Raw genomic sequence first — 17,073 nt, 5'->3', positions numbered from 1 at the left:
CTTGTATTTTTTCTATCTTAATTGCTTTGTTTTAAATTTCTGTACATAACTAGAATTCCTGGGGAAGGATCACCTAAACATTTATTTAAGCCTCTTCAGTCTTGCTGTGAGAGCATCATTTATATACCTAGTGTGATTCTTCTTTTTCTAGAGTCTGTGCTACTCAACTTAGGTATCCACTGTGTTAACTGGTTGTTGTGTAAATCTTGAGATGGGGTGATAATATGATAAGCACTAGTGCATGAACAAACATGCAGAAGTTCTGTGAGGTGTAAACCACAGTTTCATACTCCTAAACAGAGAGAACAAAGACAAAAAATGCAAACTATAGCACTATATAAATATAACAACAAAACCAGATGGTAGATAAGTTGCCCAGGGAAATAGCAAATGTTTGGGTTGAGAGAAAGTAAACAGTTGAGGATGGAACCTTGGAAGGCTCAGTGGATCAAAGAACGGGGAGAGGGGAGAGAATGTTGGATAAGTAGGTAGATATTTGGGAAAACCAACACAGTTCACTAGAGCGCATCAGATGTAGCAAATTGCTACTGGAATGGATACTTCATACCTTCATGTCTGAATAAGAGGCTCATTGCTTATCTTACAGAAAGGGGGCTCTGAATTTTGGTGACTATCCCTATAGAAGTCACATTTTAGGAAATAAAACTCTGAAAAAATAAGCCTCATTTAATCTTGAGAGAGATGCAGGTATAAATGTAAGACGCAGTGGTAAAGTGTGAGCCAAATAGGATAAGTTCTTGATTATGAAGAAAATCATGAAGGAAAAATGGAAAGAAGATGACAGTTTAAAGATAGATGTTTCCAGTAAAAATGTGAAAGCACTTTCTCAGAAAAATGGAAGTTATTTCTGAGAACTTGGCTACTTGCATTCAGAAGCAATAAGAAAATTATTTTATTATCTCTTAAAACAGCATCATGCTGTTATCTAAATTAATGGCTTTATTTTTAGATGATTTCCTTATTTACTACTGCATATGAACTATAGGGAAAATTTCCCTAATAGGTGCTGTTACAAAACAGTGACACAAGCAAGTCCCAAGGAGTTCACGTGGGTTGGAAAAGCATGTTCCCAAGACAGTCCAAAAGCTATTTGTTTTCTACATGATTAAAGAAAGTGTTTTTTTAGGCAGCCTCCCCAGTTACTTAAAATACTATGATTGTCCTCACTTCCTTTTAGTTAACTAAAGTATGAAGGCATAAATAAGAAAACTTTCTCGATGTGCCAGTCAGTAAGTCCTACTTGCTTAGTATAAATTTTGCTCATCTTGCAGTTAATGAGAGCCATAACCTATCATGTCCTGTTAATATCATCCTATTATTATGAACGTCAAAAGATTAAAGATGTGATTTCTCAAATGGACTAAAATATTTGGGAGTATGATTCCAGAAACATTGTGTTCCACTCAACACAAGTAATTTCTGCTATCTCAGTCCTTCATACATTAAAGGCTATTTTGGAAAAATAGCATGATTTTAGAATATAGGCAAGAAATGAACAGTTGCTACTTTAGAGTCTTTATTTCCTTTTATTTTTAAAAAGTAACAGTCATGGAAATACTGCTTTAGGACCACCACCTCACGCTCAGTTCATGAAAGTGTTTTCTTGATGAGAATTTGTTTTGCAGTGAGAAACTGCTGATGCCTTGCTGAGAAACTTTGGAGTCTACTCTCAGCTTTGTTTCCCTCAGCCAAGAGCCAATCCCAGGTCCTCTTACTGTGTATTACTTTAGAGATTCACGCATGTCAAAGTAGTCTCCAGTTTTGCAATCTAGAAGTAGCCATTGAAAATAGGCCCCTTTAGGTGAGTGTGAAAAAGAAGGAAGTTGTTCCTTGCAGCATATGTATGTTTTATAGCAGATCTATGTGTTCTGGAAAATGGAAACAAAAAAAAAGCCAGAAACTGATAAAGATGAAACTAATTGTTTACCTACTTGGTGCCTTTGTCAGCATGTTAAAAGTTTACATCGTTTGAACTGTCTATAGCTTCCATTAAGGAGACTGCTGGGATATTCTCACCCTGTTGTTTGACCTTTTCTGGGTCTTTGTGTGTTTATGAAGGCTTGGATTGAGGGGCCCTTAATACCTTATATAAGCACACTCAAATAGGTCTTGTTCTGTAAGGAGATTTTCAATAGGAATATGACATGTGTAATGCTTTATTTAATGATTAATAAGAATATTTTTAAAGTACTTTTTTTTTGGCCAGGTGTGATGTTCCACAGCTTTGATCCCAGACTTGGGAAGCCATGATAGGTGAATAGCTAGCTGTTAGTTCATGGCCAGCCTAGTCAACATATCGAATTCCAGGTTAGCTAAGGCTACCCAGAGAGACCCTATCTCAAAAACATTTCTTTCAAAACAGAGATCAGTTTTTGAATATGACTATTCTTTGAGTACAAATTCATTTTATAAAGAAAATATAGATTCTTTTAAGTTTTCAAATTAGAGAAGAAACAGCTGTTTTAAGGGCTTCACAACCTCTCTTCTCTCCAGAACTGGGTTTTTTTTTTTTTTTGTCTTGTGTAAAACGTTTCTGTTCATTTCTTTCAGAAAATGTATTCATCTTTCTCAAAGATGACCATGTTTCTTTGACAATCATACCCCTACTACTTCTTCCTTTGTGTTTTTAATCTTAGAAACAGGACAGATACATGGAAGAGATTTGTAAGTTTCATATGTGAGAATTCTCTTTTTTTATTGTGGAAGCTTAAACTGCATCTATAACAAACCTATCTCCACATTCCATCATCCATATAGGAGTAAGGGAATACGTTTTATGAAGAAAGCTTGGGAGGAGGAAATTACACTCATACCATACTCTTTCCCAGTTATTGTCACTAGGCTTTAGTTTCCTTATTTATAAAATGGAAATAGTAGTAGTCCTTGCCTCTACAGAGCTGAAGGGACATTACATGAGATAACGTATATGAAGAGTTTCAGCCACTGCCAGGCATTGAGAAAGCTTAATGAATGTTTGATGATGGTCATGACAGTGATAAAGGATTTGGAGTCTCAAAAAGTTGGATTGTAGCATTTCAACATAGCATTTTGTGATAAGAAATCAGATCACATAATCAACCAAAGTTATTTGAATTTGCTAGTGGAAAGGAAATTTATTTCTTTGTCATCTAATGGATTCCAGGTCTTCTTCATTTGTCAGGGTGGGGAGACTATGCACATACTGTCACACTTTGTGCCTCTGCCTTGAGAGGATTTTTTTTTATTGAACATTTTTGAAAGTCTGGCACAACTTTTAGTATTGTGCAGGGCATGAAGTTGACTTTCTACAGATATTTATTAAACAAAAACTCAAATTATCATAGGACATTGTACTAGCAGAAAAGATTTGGGCTTTATGAATATTGAGAATTCATTTATTTTTAACCATACTCCCTTGGTATCTATAGAGGATTGGTTTCAGGACATCCTGTGGAAACCAAGATCTGGGAATACTTAAGTGCTTAAATAAAATTAAGTGTTACTTTCCTATACCTTATTCATATTCTCCTGTGTGCTTTAAATAATTTATAGATCGCTTATAATATCTGGCATATGTAAATGCTATCTAAATCATTGCTATAATATTTTGTTGGAATAATAATAAAGAAATCTCTACATGTAAGTTTAACTTTCTTTAAAATACTTTCTATCTGTAGTTGCAGTTGGAGCTGCAGATTAATAACCTGAGGAACCACTAAAGGAATTAATTTTGTAGATTGTACCTTATAATTGACTTAATCTCTCTTGTTTTTCTAAGAGTCAATCTTCTACTTACCCTTGATTTGCTTAGTATAGTATATGTTACACAATAAAGTAAAAAAAAATGGTTTCTAAATATCAAGCTGTCTTGACATTAGAAGTTTTAGTACTAAGCAACAAAAACCAACTTGATCTAATAAAGGGAATTTATGAGGCTAGAACTTCACACTTCAGAATCTACACAAAGCAGAACTCTGACAAGTTATGGAAAGGATACATGGTCTTTACAACAGGAAGCATCTGTTTGTCGTGCTGTCTTGGGGGAGAGAACTCACATTCCATTCTCTTCTGTATTTGGTTTATGGTGAACTACAGGGTCAAATCTTCTAAGAGTATATGATTAGCCAAGGTCGGATCACAGACTCATAGCTGAGCTAGATTGGGAGTTGGGCAGAGGAATCTAACCCTTCCTTCCTATTTTAATGGTAGCTGGGACTGTGCTCCTTACATAATAATAACTACACAGACGAGGCGTGACAATATCTCAAATGGCAATCAGGGTACATCTAGAAAAGAAAAATGGATGTTCAACATTTAAGCTGTTAAATGCCTATTGTTCCACGCTGTTAAACGTCTGATTCTTTACATCAAACATAGTAGTCTTAGCAGTTCATTTAGCCTGTGAAAACCTTTAAAGCTTGATCTGAGACCTCACGTGTGTGTATCTAAAGATGGTCTTCAATTGAATCACTCACATATGATCAGATTTCCAAGGAGACTTAATAAGAATGTTACGGCTTCAGCATTTACGCTAAAATGAGTTTTATCTTTATATACTTATTTGTTTAAGGAAGTAAAAATGAGCCAAAAGTTATAATTTCCTATAAACTTAAAACAGCTAACAACATTGTGGGAAATGTTAGGTTTGTTTTTTATTAAAATTAGGCTTGTTTAGGTGAAATATATTTAATTTCTTTCAAATGGAATGTTTTTGGTATGGTAGAAGGTTCAGTTGCTTTGAAAATGGTTTAGGTTGGAGTTTGAGGATGGCTCAGCAGGTATAGTATTTTCTATGCAAGCATGATGACCGTAGAACAGAGCCCTAGCACTTTTGTAAAAAGCCAGCCACAGTTAGTATATGACTGTGATTTCAGGCTACAGGTACAAAAGCAGACAGATCCTAGAGCGAGTCTGGTCAAACTTGTGATCTACAAACTCAGTAACAGACCCTGTCTCAAGAAAATAAGGAGGAGAGCGTGACAGAAGATAGCCAAAGTTGACCTAACTTCCATGTGTGTACACACAGGCAAGTCTGCCTGCACATGCTTGTGGATACACATACCGTAATTTGGGCCTCCCTCCCCTCTCTCCCTCTTCCCTCCCTCCCTTCCCTACTGTTTCTGTCTCCATCTGTCTGTGTCTCTGTCTGTCTCATTCACTCATTCACACACACACACACACACACACACACACACACACACACACACACACAAACACGTAAAAAGAAAATGGTTTATATTAATTAGTTTAAATTTTTACTTATTATTTGTAGTCCTAGGAGAAGAACAACAGGCCTAGTATATGCTAAATAAACATTCTACCATTAAATAGCACCCCAGCCCTCTTCTCCTTTCTTATTTTTTATTAATTCATTTATTAATTATTTTACATCCCAGATCAAAGCTTCTCTTCCCTCTTCTTCCCCCCAGTCCCTCCCTCTCTCCTGCTACCTCCAGTCCTCCCTTTCTTCCTCAGAAAAGGGGAGGCCTCCTGTGGCTATCAATCTAGCCTGACATATCAAGTTACAATAGGACTAGGTGCAACTTCTTCTATTATAGTTAGACAAGGCAGTCCATTTAGGGGAAAGGGATCCAAAGGCAGGCAACAGAGCCTGAGACCGCTCCTGCTCCTGCTCCTGCTCCTGCTCCTGCCCCTGCCCCTGCCCCTGCCCCTGCCCCTGCCCCTGCCCCTGCCCCTGCCCCTGCCCCTGCTCTGGCTGTTAGGAGCCCCACTTGAAGACCAAAGTGCACAGCTGTTACATATGTGCAGAGGAGCCTAGGTCTGCCCCTTGTATGCTTTCTGGTTGACAGTTCAGTCTCTGTGAGCCCTTATGGCCCCAGGTTAGTTTACTCTGTAGGTTTCCTCCTTACTTTAAAGACAGAATCTCACTAAGTTGCTCAGGCTGGCGTTGTACTAGGAATCTTCCTGCCTCAATTTCCTAAGTTTATGTGATTACAGACCTGCAGGACAGCCCGGTTCTTGTAGTTTTAGAATGCCATATAACTTAAGTATTATCCATTTCACATAGATTCCCTTTACTTTTATGTTCCAGGGGAAAACTTACCCATTCCGTGGTGCATTCCCACCTGTGTGGAACCCCTTGGCATATTTGGATTACAACAACCTATGGAGAACAATGGATGAAATGGGAAAAGAGGTAAAATGTGGGTTTGGTTTGCACATAGCATATTGCTGAAGAGTTATACTAATTAACATCCTTGCAAGGTACAGGGGACATTGCTGATTTGCACTGATGCATACCCTTTCCATTATACACAGCAACTCTGCGACAGCTAGGATTTCCACTTGACAGATGGAGACAATGAATGCCAAGTGTTTATATAATTTACTCAAAACTATGCAGCAAGGGAACCAGAATTGAAAATCACTCTTGCTTATACTACTGCATGTGTGCCGCCTTCTCATACCTCTGAGCATATATATGACACATTTCTGCCAAATATCTACTTACAGTTATGTATCTACAATGCCACTTTAAATAGCAAAGAAAGGGAGGACTTTCTGCTTCAGAGCTTATTTATTCTCAGGCTCTATAGCATTACTCTCTCAAATTTCAGTTGGAGGCCTAAAATGAGTGTGATATTGATATGATCATCACCAACCCAATTACAAATAAATTTATCCACCTTGTAATTATGATCACTGTTACTACTGTTGTTGAAAATAAATAGCATTAAGGTGTGAATTTCAGATTCATCTCACCTCTCTATGAACTTCGAAGCCAATTACAGAGACCAACACCAAGTTTTTAAAGGTTCACATATAAGCTTCTCCAAAAAGAGAGGTAGAACAGTAGTTACTGTTCTCTTCACTCATGAATGTTTCATTGCAGATCCCCGTTGATGCACCGTGGCAAGCAAGACACGCTCAGGAATGGGACAAGATGACCATGAAAGATCTCATTGATAAAATCTGTTGGACAAAGTATATTTGACTGCTTACAATCTTATTTTAAAAATATTTTCCTCTGATCATTTGTAGCCTGTCTTGAGTAGTAGTAGTAGTACTGTTTTTAGTGACTAATAGGGAAAGTTAAGAAATATAATAATATTAGCTATAGCAGATTTGAACAAAAAATGATAAAAACCACATAGAGTAGACCACCTTTGGACAAAAGGGTTATATCTTCAATAAAAAATAGTAACTATATTTTTATTTTATATTGAGGTTGCCTACAAAAGCAGTTTATAAACATTTAAAAAAATCAATCTCAGATGCTAGAGAGATGGCTCGGAGATTAAGAGTACTTACCAAGAGGCTATGAGTTCAGAGCCCAGTCCCCATGTTGGAGAGCTTACAAATATCTATAACTCTAGCATCAGGGGATCTGACCCTCTGTTTGGTCTTCAAGAACTCCCAACAAATGTGGCATGTATACATGCCCCCTCCCTATATTCAAAAATGAAAATAAAACATATTTAAAAAATAATTCCATATAGATATAGATATGAAACTAGTCTGGATGAATGAAATAAAAACTGTGTAATGATTTTAATTAGGATTTATTATTAGCATGGTAACTTACAGTTTACTACTATAGTTATGGCTTAATGATATGGATATATTCTAAGAAATATCATATTAGTCAATTTCACAGATCAATATTCCAAAGTGCATATGGACTAAGATGACTAGTAGTCTGTATATTCTTGTGGAACTACTATCATATATGCATCAATAATCTATGTGGAACATGCTTGTCTTTATTTTTCTTGTATTTGAATTGACATATTTACATACTTGTTAGCATATATTTATTCTAGACCTACTATATAAAGACATTGTTAGACACTGGCTGAGGAATAGTGGTGAATTTGTTAGTATTTAGCTTCTTCCCGCATGTAGTCTATATTCTTCTATCAGGTAAGAAGAACACTGAACACGTGATTGCATAGTGCTAGCAGAGTACCTAACAAAGGGAATCTTAGTTGGTCTAAAGAAGGAAAAATCATTCCCTGGTACGGCGTATGTTAAGCTAGGTAGCTAGACTATCCACATTAGCAAGTTCCAGATTCAATTGAGAAATACTGCCTCAATAAATGAAGTAGAGAGAAATCCAAGAAGACACTTGGGTTTGACTTCTGCCCCATGCATGGAGATGAGCTCACACATATGTCAAAATATACGCATGCATGCACACCACACATTTAGATGCCAAAACAATAACAAATAGAATGTACAATAGTGGTGAAGGGGAATGAAGGGAGTATAAAAGTGGTGGAAGAACATGTTCTAGACAGCCAAAAGGGGTGAGATGGTATCTTCTAGTACAGGCCAAAGTTGGGTTAAGCTTGTTGTTAGATAACATAGTAATAGTAATAGTAATATCTTCCAGTAATAAGCTATAGCAGCATTTGAGAGTCAGGAAAAGATAGCGTTAGATTTTAACTTCCAGGATAATTTAGAGGGTCAAGGGTAGGGAGACAAAAGTAGATAAATTAGGGACATGGCATTTCCTATGAGTGACTGAAGGAACATGGTACTTTATAAGAATAACAAAAAAAAAACATGAGGAAAGAGGATATATATATATATATATATATATATATATATATATATATATATATAGTACTGGATGTTCTGGAACGGCATCTTTCAAGAATGGCATATTGTTAAGATAGGAGAGAATAAAATGTAGATGTAAATGGGTATGTAGGAAAAACTTAGAGGAGGATGGAGAAGGTAATGTTAAGGAATGTTTTCTACAAATAACCAAGATGGAAGGAGAGAGGTTCAGACCTATGAGTGATATAAGGGAATGGTACCTTCTAGGCAGAGAAAATGAGGAGTGGCTTTTGGAAATGGCTTGAGAAGGGAAGAAAATTGGCACACTTGAACAAGTGAGTGATCAGTTTGGCTGGAGCATAGAGCAAGTAGTGTGAGGGGTAGTTGATGTCATGGGTTAAGCAGCCTATGGTCCATCTATAATATTGTCGACACTCAAGATTTGAGATGTTTCTCTATTTTAGGCTGTTGAAGAATTTTTAAATTTTGTTTTTTTTTATTTTTTTTTTATTTTTTTATTTTTTTTATTAACTTGAGTATTTCTTATATACATTTCGAGTGTTATTCCCTTTCCCGGTTTCCGGGCAAACATCCCCCTCCCCCCTCCCCTTCTTTATGGGTGTTCCCCTCCCAACCCTCCCCCCATTGCCGCCCTCCCCCCATAGTCTAGTTCACTGGGGGTTCAGTCTAGCAGGACCCAGGGCTTCCCCTTCCACTGGTGATCTTACTAGGATATTCATTGCTACCTATGGGGTCAGAGTCCAGGGTCAGTCCATGTATAGTCTTTAGGTAGTGGCTTAGTCCCTGGAAGCTCTGGTTGCTTGGCATTGTTGTACTTTTGGGGTCTCGAGCCCCTTCAAGCTCTTCCAGTTCTTTCTCTGATTCCTTCAACGGGGGACCTATTCTCAGTTCAGTGGTTTGCTGCTGGCATTCGCCTCTGTATTTGCTGTATTCTGGCTGTGTCTCTCAGGAGCGATCTACATCCGGCTCCTGTTGGTCTGCACTTCTTTGCTTCATCCATCTTGTCTAATTGGGTGGCTGTATATGTATGGGCCACATGTGGGGCAGGCTCTGAATGGGTGTTCCTTCAGTCTCTGTTTTAATCTTTGCCTCTCCCTTCCCTGCCAAGGGTATTCTTTTTCCTCATTTAAAGAAGGAGTGAAGCATTCACATTTTGATCATCCGTCTTGAGTTTCGTTTGTTCTAGGGATCTAGGGTAATTCAAGCATTTGGGCTAATAGCCACTTATCAATGAGTGCATACCATGTATGTCTTTCTGTGATTGGGTTTTTAAACTTTTTTTTTGTTTTTAGTTTAGATTTGGTTTGGCTGTTCTTGATTCTGTGAGACAAAGTTTCATTGTGTAGACTAGCATGGCTTCTAACTTGCTATCCTCTTATCTTTGTCTACCGTATGCTGAAATTCCAGCCTCTATTTCTGTGCTCAGCTTGTCAATGAAGTGTTGTTAAAGTACTCTTTGTTTAGCATGGCAGAGGATATTAGAGGTTATGTAGGGTGATAACACAGGGAGGTCACCATTTTCTCTGTCTAAGAGATTATGCAGTAGCATGGACCAGAGTGGAGTCTGAAGAGATGGAAATATGAGGAAAGTCTTTAAAATAGGAGAGAAGTATGTCTAATGATCAAGAATAGTGTATCTTTAGATAGACCATATTTAGAGCTAAACCATATTTCTTAATAGCAGAAGAAAACTTTTCTTTATTTCTCAAAATTTAACAAACATTTTCCTGTGGATGCTGAGACCATGGGGTTTTAGTTGTTCTGTTTTTTGTTTTTGTTTTCCAAAATACTAGAAACACTTTTTTTAATGTTTTATTGGATATTCTCTTTATTTACATTTCAAATGTTATTCCCTTTCCCAGTTTCCCTTCCATAAACCCCCTATCCCATCCCCTCTCCCCATGCATCTATGAGGGTGCTCACCCACCCACCCACTCACTCCTGCCTCCCTGCCCTGACATTCCCCTACACAGGGGCATTGAGCATTCACAGGACTAAGGGCCTCTGCTCTCATTGATGTCTGACAAGGCCATCCTCTGCTACATATGCAGCTGGAGCCATGCAAACCTGTTCAGCTCCTTTAGTCCTTTCTACTTGTGCTATGTTATACTTTGTAAGGCTGCATTGCCTTGACTTCTATATGTATTTTTAATTACATTGTTATTGATATGTATGTGACTGGTATATACATTTCACAGCATGTATATGTCACATGTGGAAGTCAGAGGATAACTTTCAGGACTTGGTTATCTGCTTCTTCCTATATGCGTTGACATGTAATTTTCACTTATTCTCTGAACAGAACTGCTCGGGAATTTGCGTATCTTTTTGTGAACATTAATGTGACTTCTGAGCCTCATGAGGTATCTGCCCTGTGGTTCCTGTGGTATGTGAGGCAGTGTGGGGGCACTGCTCGGATATTCTCAGTTACCAATGGCGGCCAGGTATACATTGTCTGTTCTGAAACTAACTTGTCCAGAACAATCCTTGATAATTCCTTCATTATTTATAATCATTTATGGTAATATAAAATGATCTAAAAATATGTCTAGAAATTTCCCATTCTTTCTTTATGCCTGTAAAGTTCATTGCTAAAGAATATTTCATTTTGAATTAATTATATCTTAAGAATTAAGATCCTTCCCTTAAAATGTAGTAAAATAAAGTTATTTACATAGAAGGAGTTAAACTACTAAAAATAAGTCAATTTCCAAGGAAATTATAGTGCTTATAAAATTAGTATACTTAAAATTATCCAAGTTCCTTACACCTGTTTCTCACAGGAATTCTTTCATGTTAACTAATGTAGAGTAGAAATTACTCTTCTAATTCATACAAGGAATTTGTGTCCACTCTGTAAGCTCTACAGTTTGGATTTTATAATTTAGCTGTTACTTGCAAATTTTTTTCTTCTATACACTTCTGTTGCCAATGAGTAAAGATATTTAATTCGTTGACTAAATATATAATAAATTAACAGCAAAGCCAGAATATTAAATCTCCAATTCCTTAAACTTTGACATTCATTGCAAAGATCTATCTCCTTTATCCAAAGAAAATGTTTCTTATCTAGGAATGTTTTGCCTGAATGAGATGAGGTTAATTAATTGCAGCTTAACTCTAGTTTATGCTGTGTTACTTGAGTCCCAGAATTTTGAGTACATTTTATGAATTTAGACATTGTCTTCAAAATAATTTTATTGTTCTTCTCTGGAGATCATCAGAAGTCCCCAAATCGTTCTTGTGTTGTATAGAGTTATTGCCTATTGGAACCCTGGTTTTTGCAAATATAGGACTTTTGCATTTTAAAATTGTGTACTTATGAACAGAGATTCAATATTACTTCCTTAAACTCATATTTTACTGTCTGAAATATCCTACTAATGGGTTATTTGTATCCTTCATTTGGAGGGGAACAATATATTTCTAGATAAGCCCTATATGACCTTTTAGAAAGTAGAGTTCAGATTTTGAACTCAAGCTATTATCACAATATCTTTCAAACGACATTAATATTTACCCTTTAATAATTTAGTTTTAAAACACAGAAGAATAGATAGTGAACAAATAGAATATAGTCCATGGTTGTTTGTTTCTTTGTTTTTAGTTTTTTTTTAATATATTACATTTCAAGGCACCTATTTGGGAACATAGTAAGATTCTGTATTAAATGATTCCAATTTCTTCAGAAAGAATGCATCATAAATTTAAGTCTGAACCACTCTGATCATTTTCATAAAAACTTTTGTGGTTTCACTAAACACCAATTTCAAAAGTTACTGCTTGTCTACTCATTGTCAGCTGTGGCCTTTCCCTCTTTTACTAACCTGCATTTCTAATCACTCAAAGAATTGTCTGCAGCAATCTAAAAATATTTCCTAGGTTGTAACCAAATATACTGTATTAAGCACTTATTCTCTTGGGTTATTCTTAAATAATATCTATGCTGAGAAATAGCACATTACAGAGGAATAAATACTTTTAATCCATATTGATGCTCAAGAGAAATTCTTGACAGTGTTTTAAGGAATAAACAGATGCTTAGCTATCAATATTCTGCCTTGACAATCAAACTTACAGTTGGTTTTGAGAAGAAAATACTCCAAAGCTAAAATTCAGGTTCCTAGGACTTGATTGGCTGTTTCTGATAGGCTGTTGCTGACCCTGTACCTGGTCTCTTAGCCTCACATTATGTATAATATAATATTTTCTATGTCCTTACCTGTTCAGACAAATAACTCCATAGGGAGTTAGAAACCACAGCCCCTAGGATCAACATAGTTACCTCACCTTCCCAGAGCTCCTTACAGCCACCATATTCATGGACAATTGAAATTCTCAGACTTGCTATTTGCATGTGGTCAGGGCAGCATTGGCATAGAAAACATTTTCTTCTGGTCTCTGATTATATGCTAGTAATGGCTTTTCCTTGCTAGAACCTGTGCAGAAAATACTTGAGGTACCTTGATTCTGTCCTAATGATTCTTCCCCCAATGGGATATGCCAAGGATAGAGATCTGGCATTGACATTTTTGGAGATTTACCAATTGGTGGCAAATATTCCACCACTCTCTTTTATAACTTATCTTTTATTCTTACCTTCTCCAATAGGAACGGAAATTTGTAGGTGGATCTGGCCAAGTAAGTGAACAGATAATGGGTCTCCTTGGAGATAAAGTGAAGCTGAGCTCTCCTGTTACTTATATTGACCAAACAGATGACAACATCATTGTAGAAACACTGAATCATGAACACTATGAGGTAATCCATTATAGGCAAAGGAGTTTATGGTAAATAGGTTTATGCCATTTGTAACTTCTAATTGTATGCAATCTAATCTGTTTAATTAAATGTAGCATATATCTACTGCAAGTCTTCCAGATTGACAGACTTGGTTTACTTACTGTCCTAGTTTGCTTCTCTCTTGCTTTAATAATACCATGACCAAAAGTGACTTCGGGAAGTAAGGGTTTATTTGACTTACAGGTCCAGTTCACAGTCTATCACTGAGGGAAGTCATTGCAAGAATTCAAAGCAGCGGGGTTGGGGATTTAGCTCAGTGGTAGAGCGCTTGCCTAGAAAGCACAAGGCCCTGGGTTCGGTCCCCAGCTCCGAAAAAAAAGAAAAAAAAAAAGAATTCAAAGCAGGAATCATACAGGAGTACTTACTGCTAATTGGCTTGCTCCCATAACCTTTTCAGTTTGCTTTCTTTTACTACTCAGGACCACATGCACAAAGGTGACACCATCCACAGTGGAGTGGATGGTCCTATATCAATCATTAATAATGAAAATGCTACAACGACATCCCACAGGATAGACTGATGGAGGCAATCCCTCAGTTGTGGGTTCCCTTTCTAAGCTAAGTCTAGCTGTGTCAAGTTGACAAAACTTACCAGCCCATCTACCTTGTTCTATTTTGTAGGTTCACAGTGGCTTGATTTTTTTTAAATGATACTCCATATCTTCTGCAAAGGCTATAGTTTATGTTTTAGGTAATATTTCACAAATTGTATTTCAGTGCAAATACGTAATTAGTGCCATCCCACCGATTTTGACTGCCAAGATCCACTTTAAACCAGAGCTTCCACCTGAGAGAAACCAATTAATTCAGCGTCTTCCAATGGGGGCTGTTATCAAGTGCATGGTGTATTACAAGGAAGCCTTCTGGAAGAAAAAGGGTAAGTTGCTCTTACATGTATTTAAACTATTAAGTACAGAAACTACTTTTTAAGGATATTGAATAAAATATGCTGAATATAAAATTTTGTGTTCAAATTTGTAGAGAAATTATTAATGTCTGTAAATTTCACAAAATGGCCTCAAGAGTGATTGACAATGGGAGGAAAAGATGCAAGCAAACAGTGGGCATGTCAATGATAGGAATGGCAGTTATTCCTCTTGCTACTTCTTCTTCATAAGCAGAATGAGACCAAGGGGCCCAGACGGCAGGGCTCTGAAGTAAACTGTTCCTGAACTTCACCAGTTGATTGTCATTGCTCTCTTAGCATAAAATGCTAAGGTTTTGTGATGAATGCTTATCAGGGTGTTGTGAATATTAAATGAAACAGGGTTTAGAATTTAGGAGCTTTCTAGATATGCTTCTTGCTCATATTCAATAGAATCCTTTTTACAACATCTAGGGTTAATGGAAGTGATTCCTTTCGGCATGTCATATCTCATTCTCCATGTGTCCCTGCATGCAGGACCCTTTTATCATTTTCCTCATCTTAACCATTTTGCCATGTATGATTCATAGAACCCTTTATAAAAAATGAGAGAGATGGGCTATTTTCCGCACAAGGAATAGACATCTTTGTATAGTCATGTGTGTCTTTAACATAAAAGGGTCTAGAGGTAGAACAAAGACTAGTAGCTTACGATCTTTATTCCTTCTAAGTCATATAGTTTATATACATCCTATGTGTAATGTTGGATTCAATCTCCTAATTAATTTTATCCTGCTTAAGACTATTGTGGCTGCATGATCATTGAAGATGAGGAGGCTCCAATCGCCATCACTCTGGATGACACTAAACCAGATGGGTCACTGCCTGCCATCATGGGGTAAGTTGGAGCTGTACTTTCCAATTTGTGTTGGTATAGGTGCTAGCAAAGGATATTGCTTTAAAATTTAGCACATGCAATGATAACTGTGAACTATGTCATGTTTCCATGTTATAAAATATCCATAGCAATGTTTCTGTGTATGACACAAGAATCTTGGAAAACTGCTAAACTTGACACTATTTTTAACTCATGCCCACCTATGTATTTCTTTCTTTTATAAAACTTACATGCTGAGGATAAAGTGGATCAAGCAGCTACACAGACTGACAGATGGACAGATGGGCAGATGATGGACAGTATGATAGTGTTGCATAGAGACAGAATGTCCAAAGTCACTCTGGAAAGAGAAGCACTTTGCCCTGTAAACCTGCTAAATACAGTGTCTGTGGCCTTGATCTGCTTTCCAAATACTTGTTGCATGCCAAGTAATAGTGTCAATATAAGATGAGACAGGGCACAAGTAGCCTATGGTTACCCTTCACCAGCAACATTTCTGCTATCTTTATAAGGCATAGATAGTACCAACAGCCTACTAGGAACTAGTACTCCAGAGAAGGAAATGGGCCCTCACAAAGGAAATGCTAAGGACGGACACACCTTCCTACTTGCTTATTTTGGCCTTATAAAAAATCCTATACACACAAAAACCTTTTATTGTATTGTGCTATTATAAAAGAACACATGTTAATAACAGACAAGGGACTTTTAGGGGCCCATGGTTTCTGCTTTTGCTTTCTGGGAAATGCAGGCCTCCTTCCTGAAGAGGTAGGTGAGCTCAATAAAGCATCACATCATGCCATTTTTGGAAAGTTACAGAGAAAGGGGGCGGACCCATGTTCCAAGGAACTTAGGAAGCCGGCTCTGCCTGGGTTGCTGATAAAATGTTTTATAACCACTCTGACTATAATGGAAGCAATAACACTACATTCCTGAGGTAGGCAGGGTCCTAAAATATAATGGCCATAGCAGCAGCCTGTGCTCTTCATCTTTAGTCCCACTGATTAAGACAAGATCCAGGTAGTTTAGCCAAATTGACAAATTGCTGTGGGCCAACATAAAAACAGATGAGAACGCAAGTTTCAGAATGTCATGACAGTCAGTTCAGTTGTAGATGGGAGACCATTGATATTCGTGCCTTGTTTACCACTGGAATTACTTTGGCTTTCTGACAGAGACATATGTGTTGGCACCCTTCCAGGTATTACTGAAATTATTTTGGGAAATTCCTAGAAAGATATGTTTAATATTTTATTTTCTTGCTTAACAATGTATGGAAAATGTTTCAGTATATATCTACTTTGTGGAATGGTCAAACCAAGTTCGTTAGCATATCTTTTACCTCATATGGTAATTTCTTTGTGATAAGAGCATTGAAAATCTTGTTTAGATACTTTAAAACATACAATAAGTTAATATTAACAATGACTACCCTACTGTGCCGTAGATCACCAGAATTTATTCCTCCAGTTTTACTGGTATTTTATATTTATAGGAAGACAGACTATATCCCTTCCAAATGTGATGCAGGAGAGCTCTCTGCCTGCCTTCTGTTTACCTAAAAGCAGGGTAGAGATTTAAAAAGCCAAAAGGTCTTTTTGTCCTCCCCTGCATCTCACTTAGGTTAAACTATAGGTGTCTTTTACTGTAAATAGCACTTTATTAACTTAGAGCCAGAGCCAGAGGAGCTTCAAGCTGATAGCCAAAAGTAGCTTCCTGCGCATTTGTCTTCTCATGGTTTCCTATCTTCATAAGACTAAAACTGATTTTTTTTTTATTTCTATAATATGTTGTTCTTTGTTAGATATGCAAATAAGCCAGACTTACCACCTCTGGGTTCCTTTTTACCAGTGTGTCTCCCAAAGGCCAAACATTGTGAAGGACAATAAACTTGCTCATTTTTCTTTTATAAATCTTGTTTGTTATTATTAGTACAACTGTTTGAGGATTGAGGGGTTGA

At 37.0% G+C, this 17,073-nt stretch overlaps 1 protein-coding gene across 1 annotated transcript in view; it reads left to right on the top strand.

Annotated features, from left to right (window-relative positions):
* Maoa (monoamine oxidase A) overlaps window positions 1-17,073 on the top strand; it is a 66,192-nt gene that overhangs the window by 38,698 nt on the left and 10,421 nt on the right. Inside the window, exons 4-9 of the mRNA NM_033653.1 lie at window positions 6,053-6,157; window positions 6,854-6,945; window positions 10,850-10,991; window positions 13,159-13,308; window positions 14,068-14,227; window positions 15,017-15,113. Of these exons, the coding sequence (NP_387502.1) occupies window positions 6,053-6,157; window positions 6,854-6,945; window positions 10,850-10,991; window positions 13,159-13,308; window positions 14,068-14,227; window positions 15,017-15,113 (746 nt within the window). The remainder of the gene's footprint in view (window positions 1-6,052; window positions 6,158-6,853; window positions 6,946-10,849; window positions 10,992-13,158; window positions 13,309-14,067; window positions 14,228-15,016; window positions 15,114-17,073) is intronic.

Source organism: Rattus norvegicus, chromosome X (genome assembly GCF_021556685.1).
Source record: "Rattus norvegicus strain SHRSP/BbbUtx chromosome X, alternate assembly SHRSP_T2T, whole genome shotgun sequence".
Classification (NCBI taxonomy): Eukaryota; Metazoa; Chordata; class Mammalia; order Rodentia; family Muridae; genus Rattus; species Rattus norvegicus.
The sequence above is the reverse complement of the archived record's forward strand: the minus strand, read 5'-3'. Positions and strand labels throughout refer to the sequence as shown.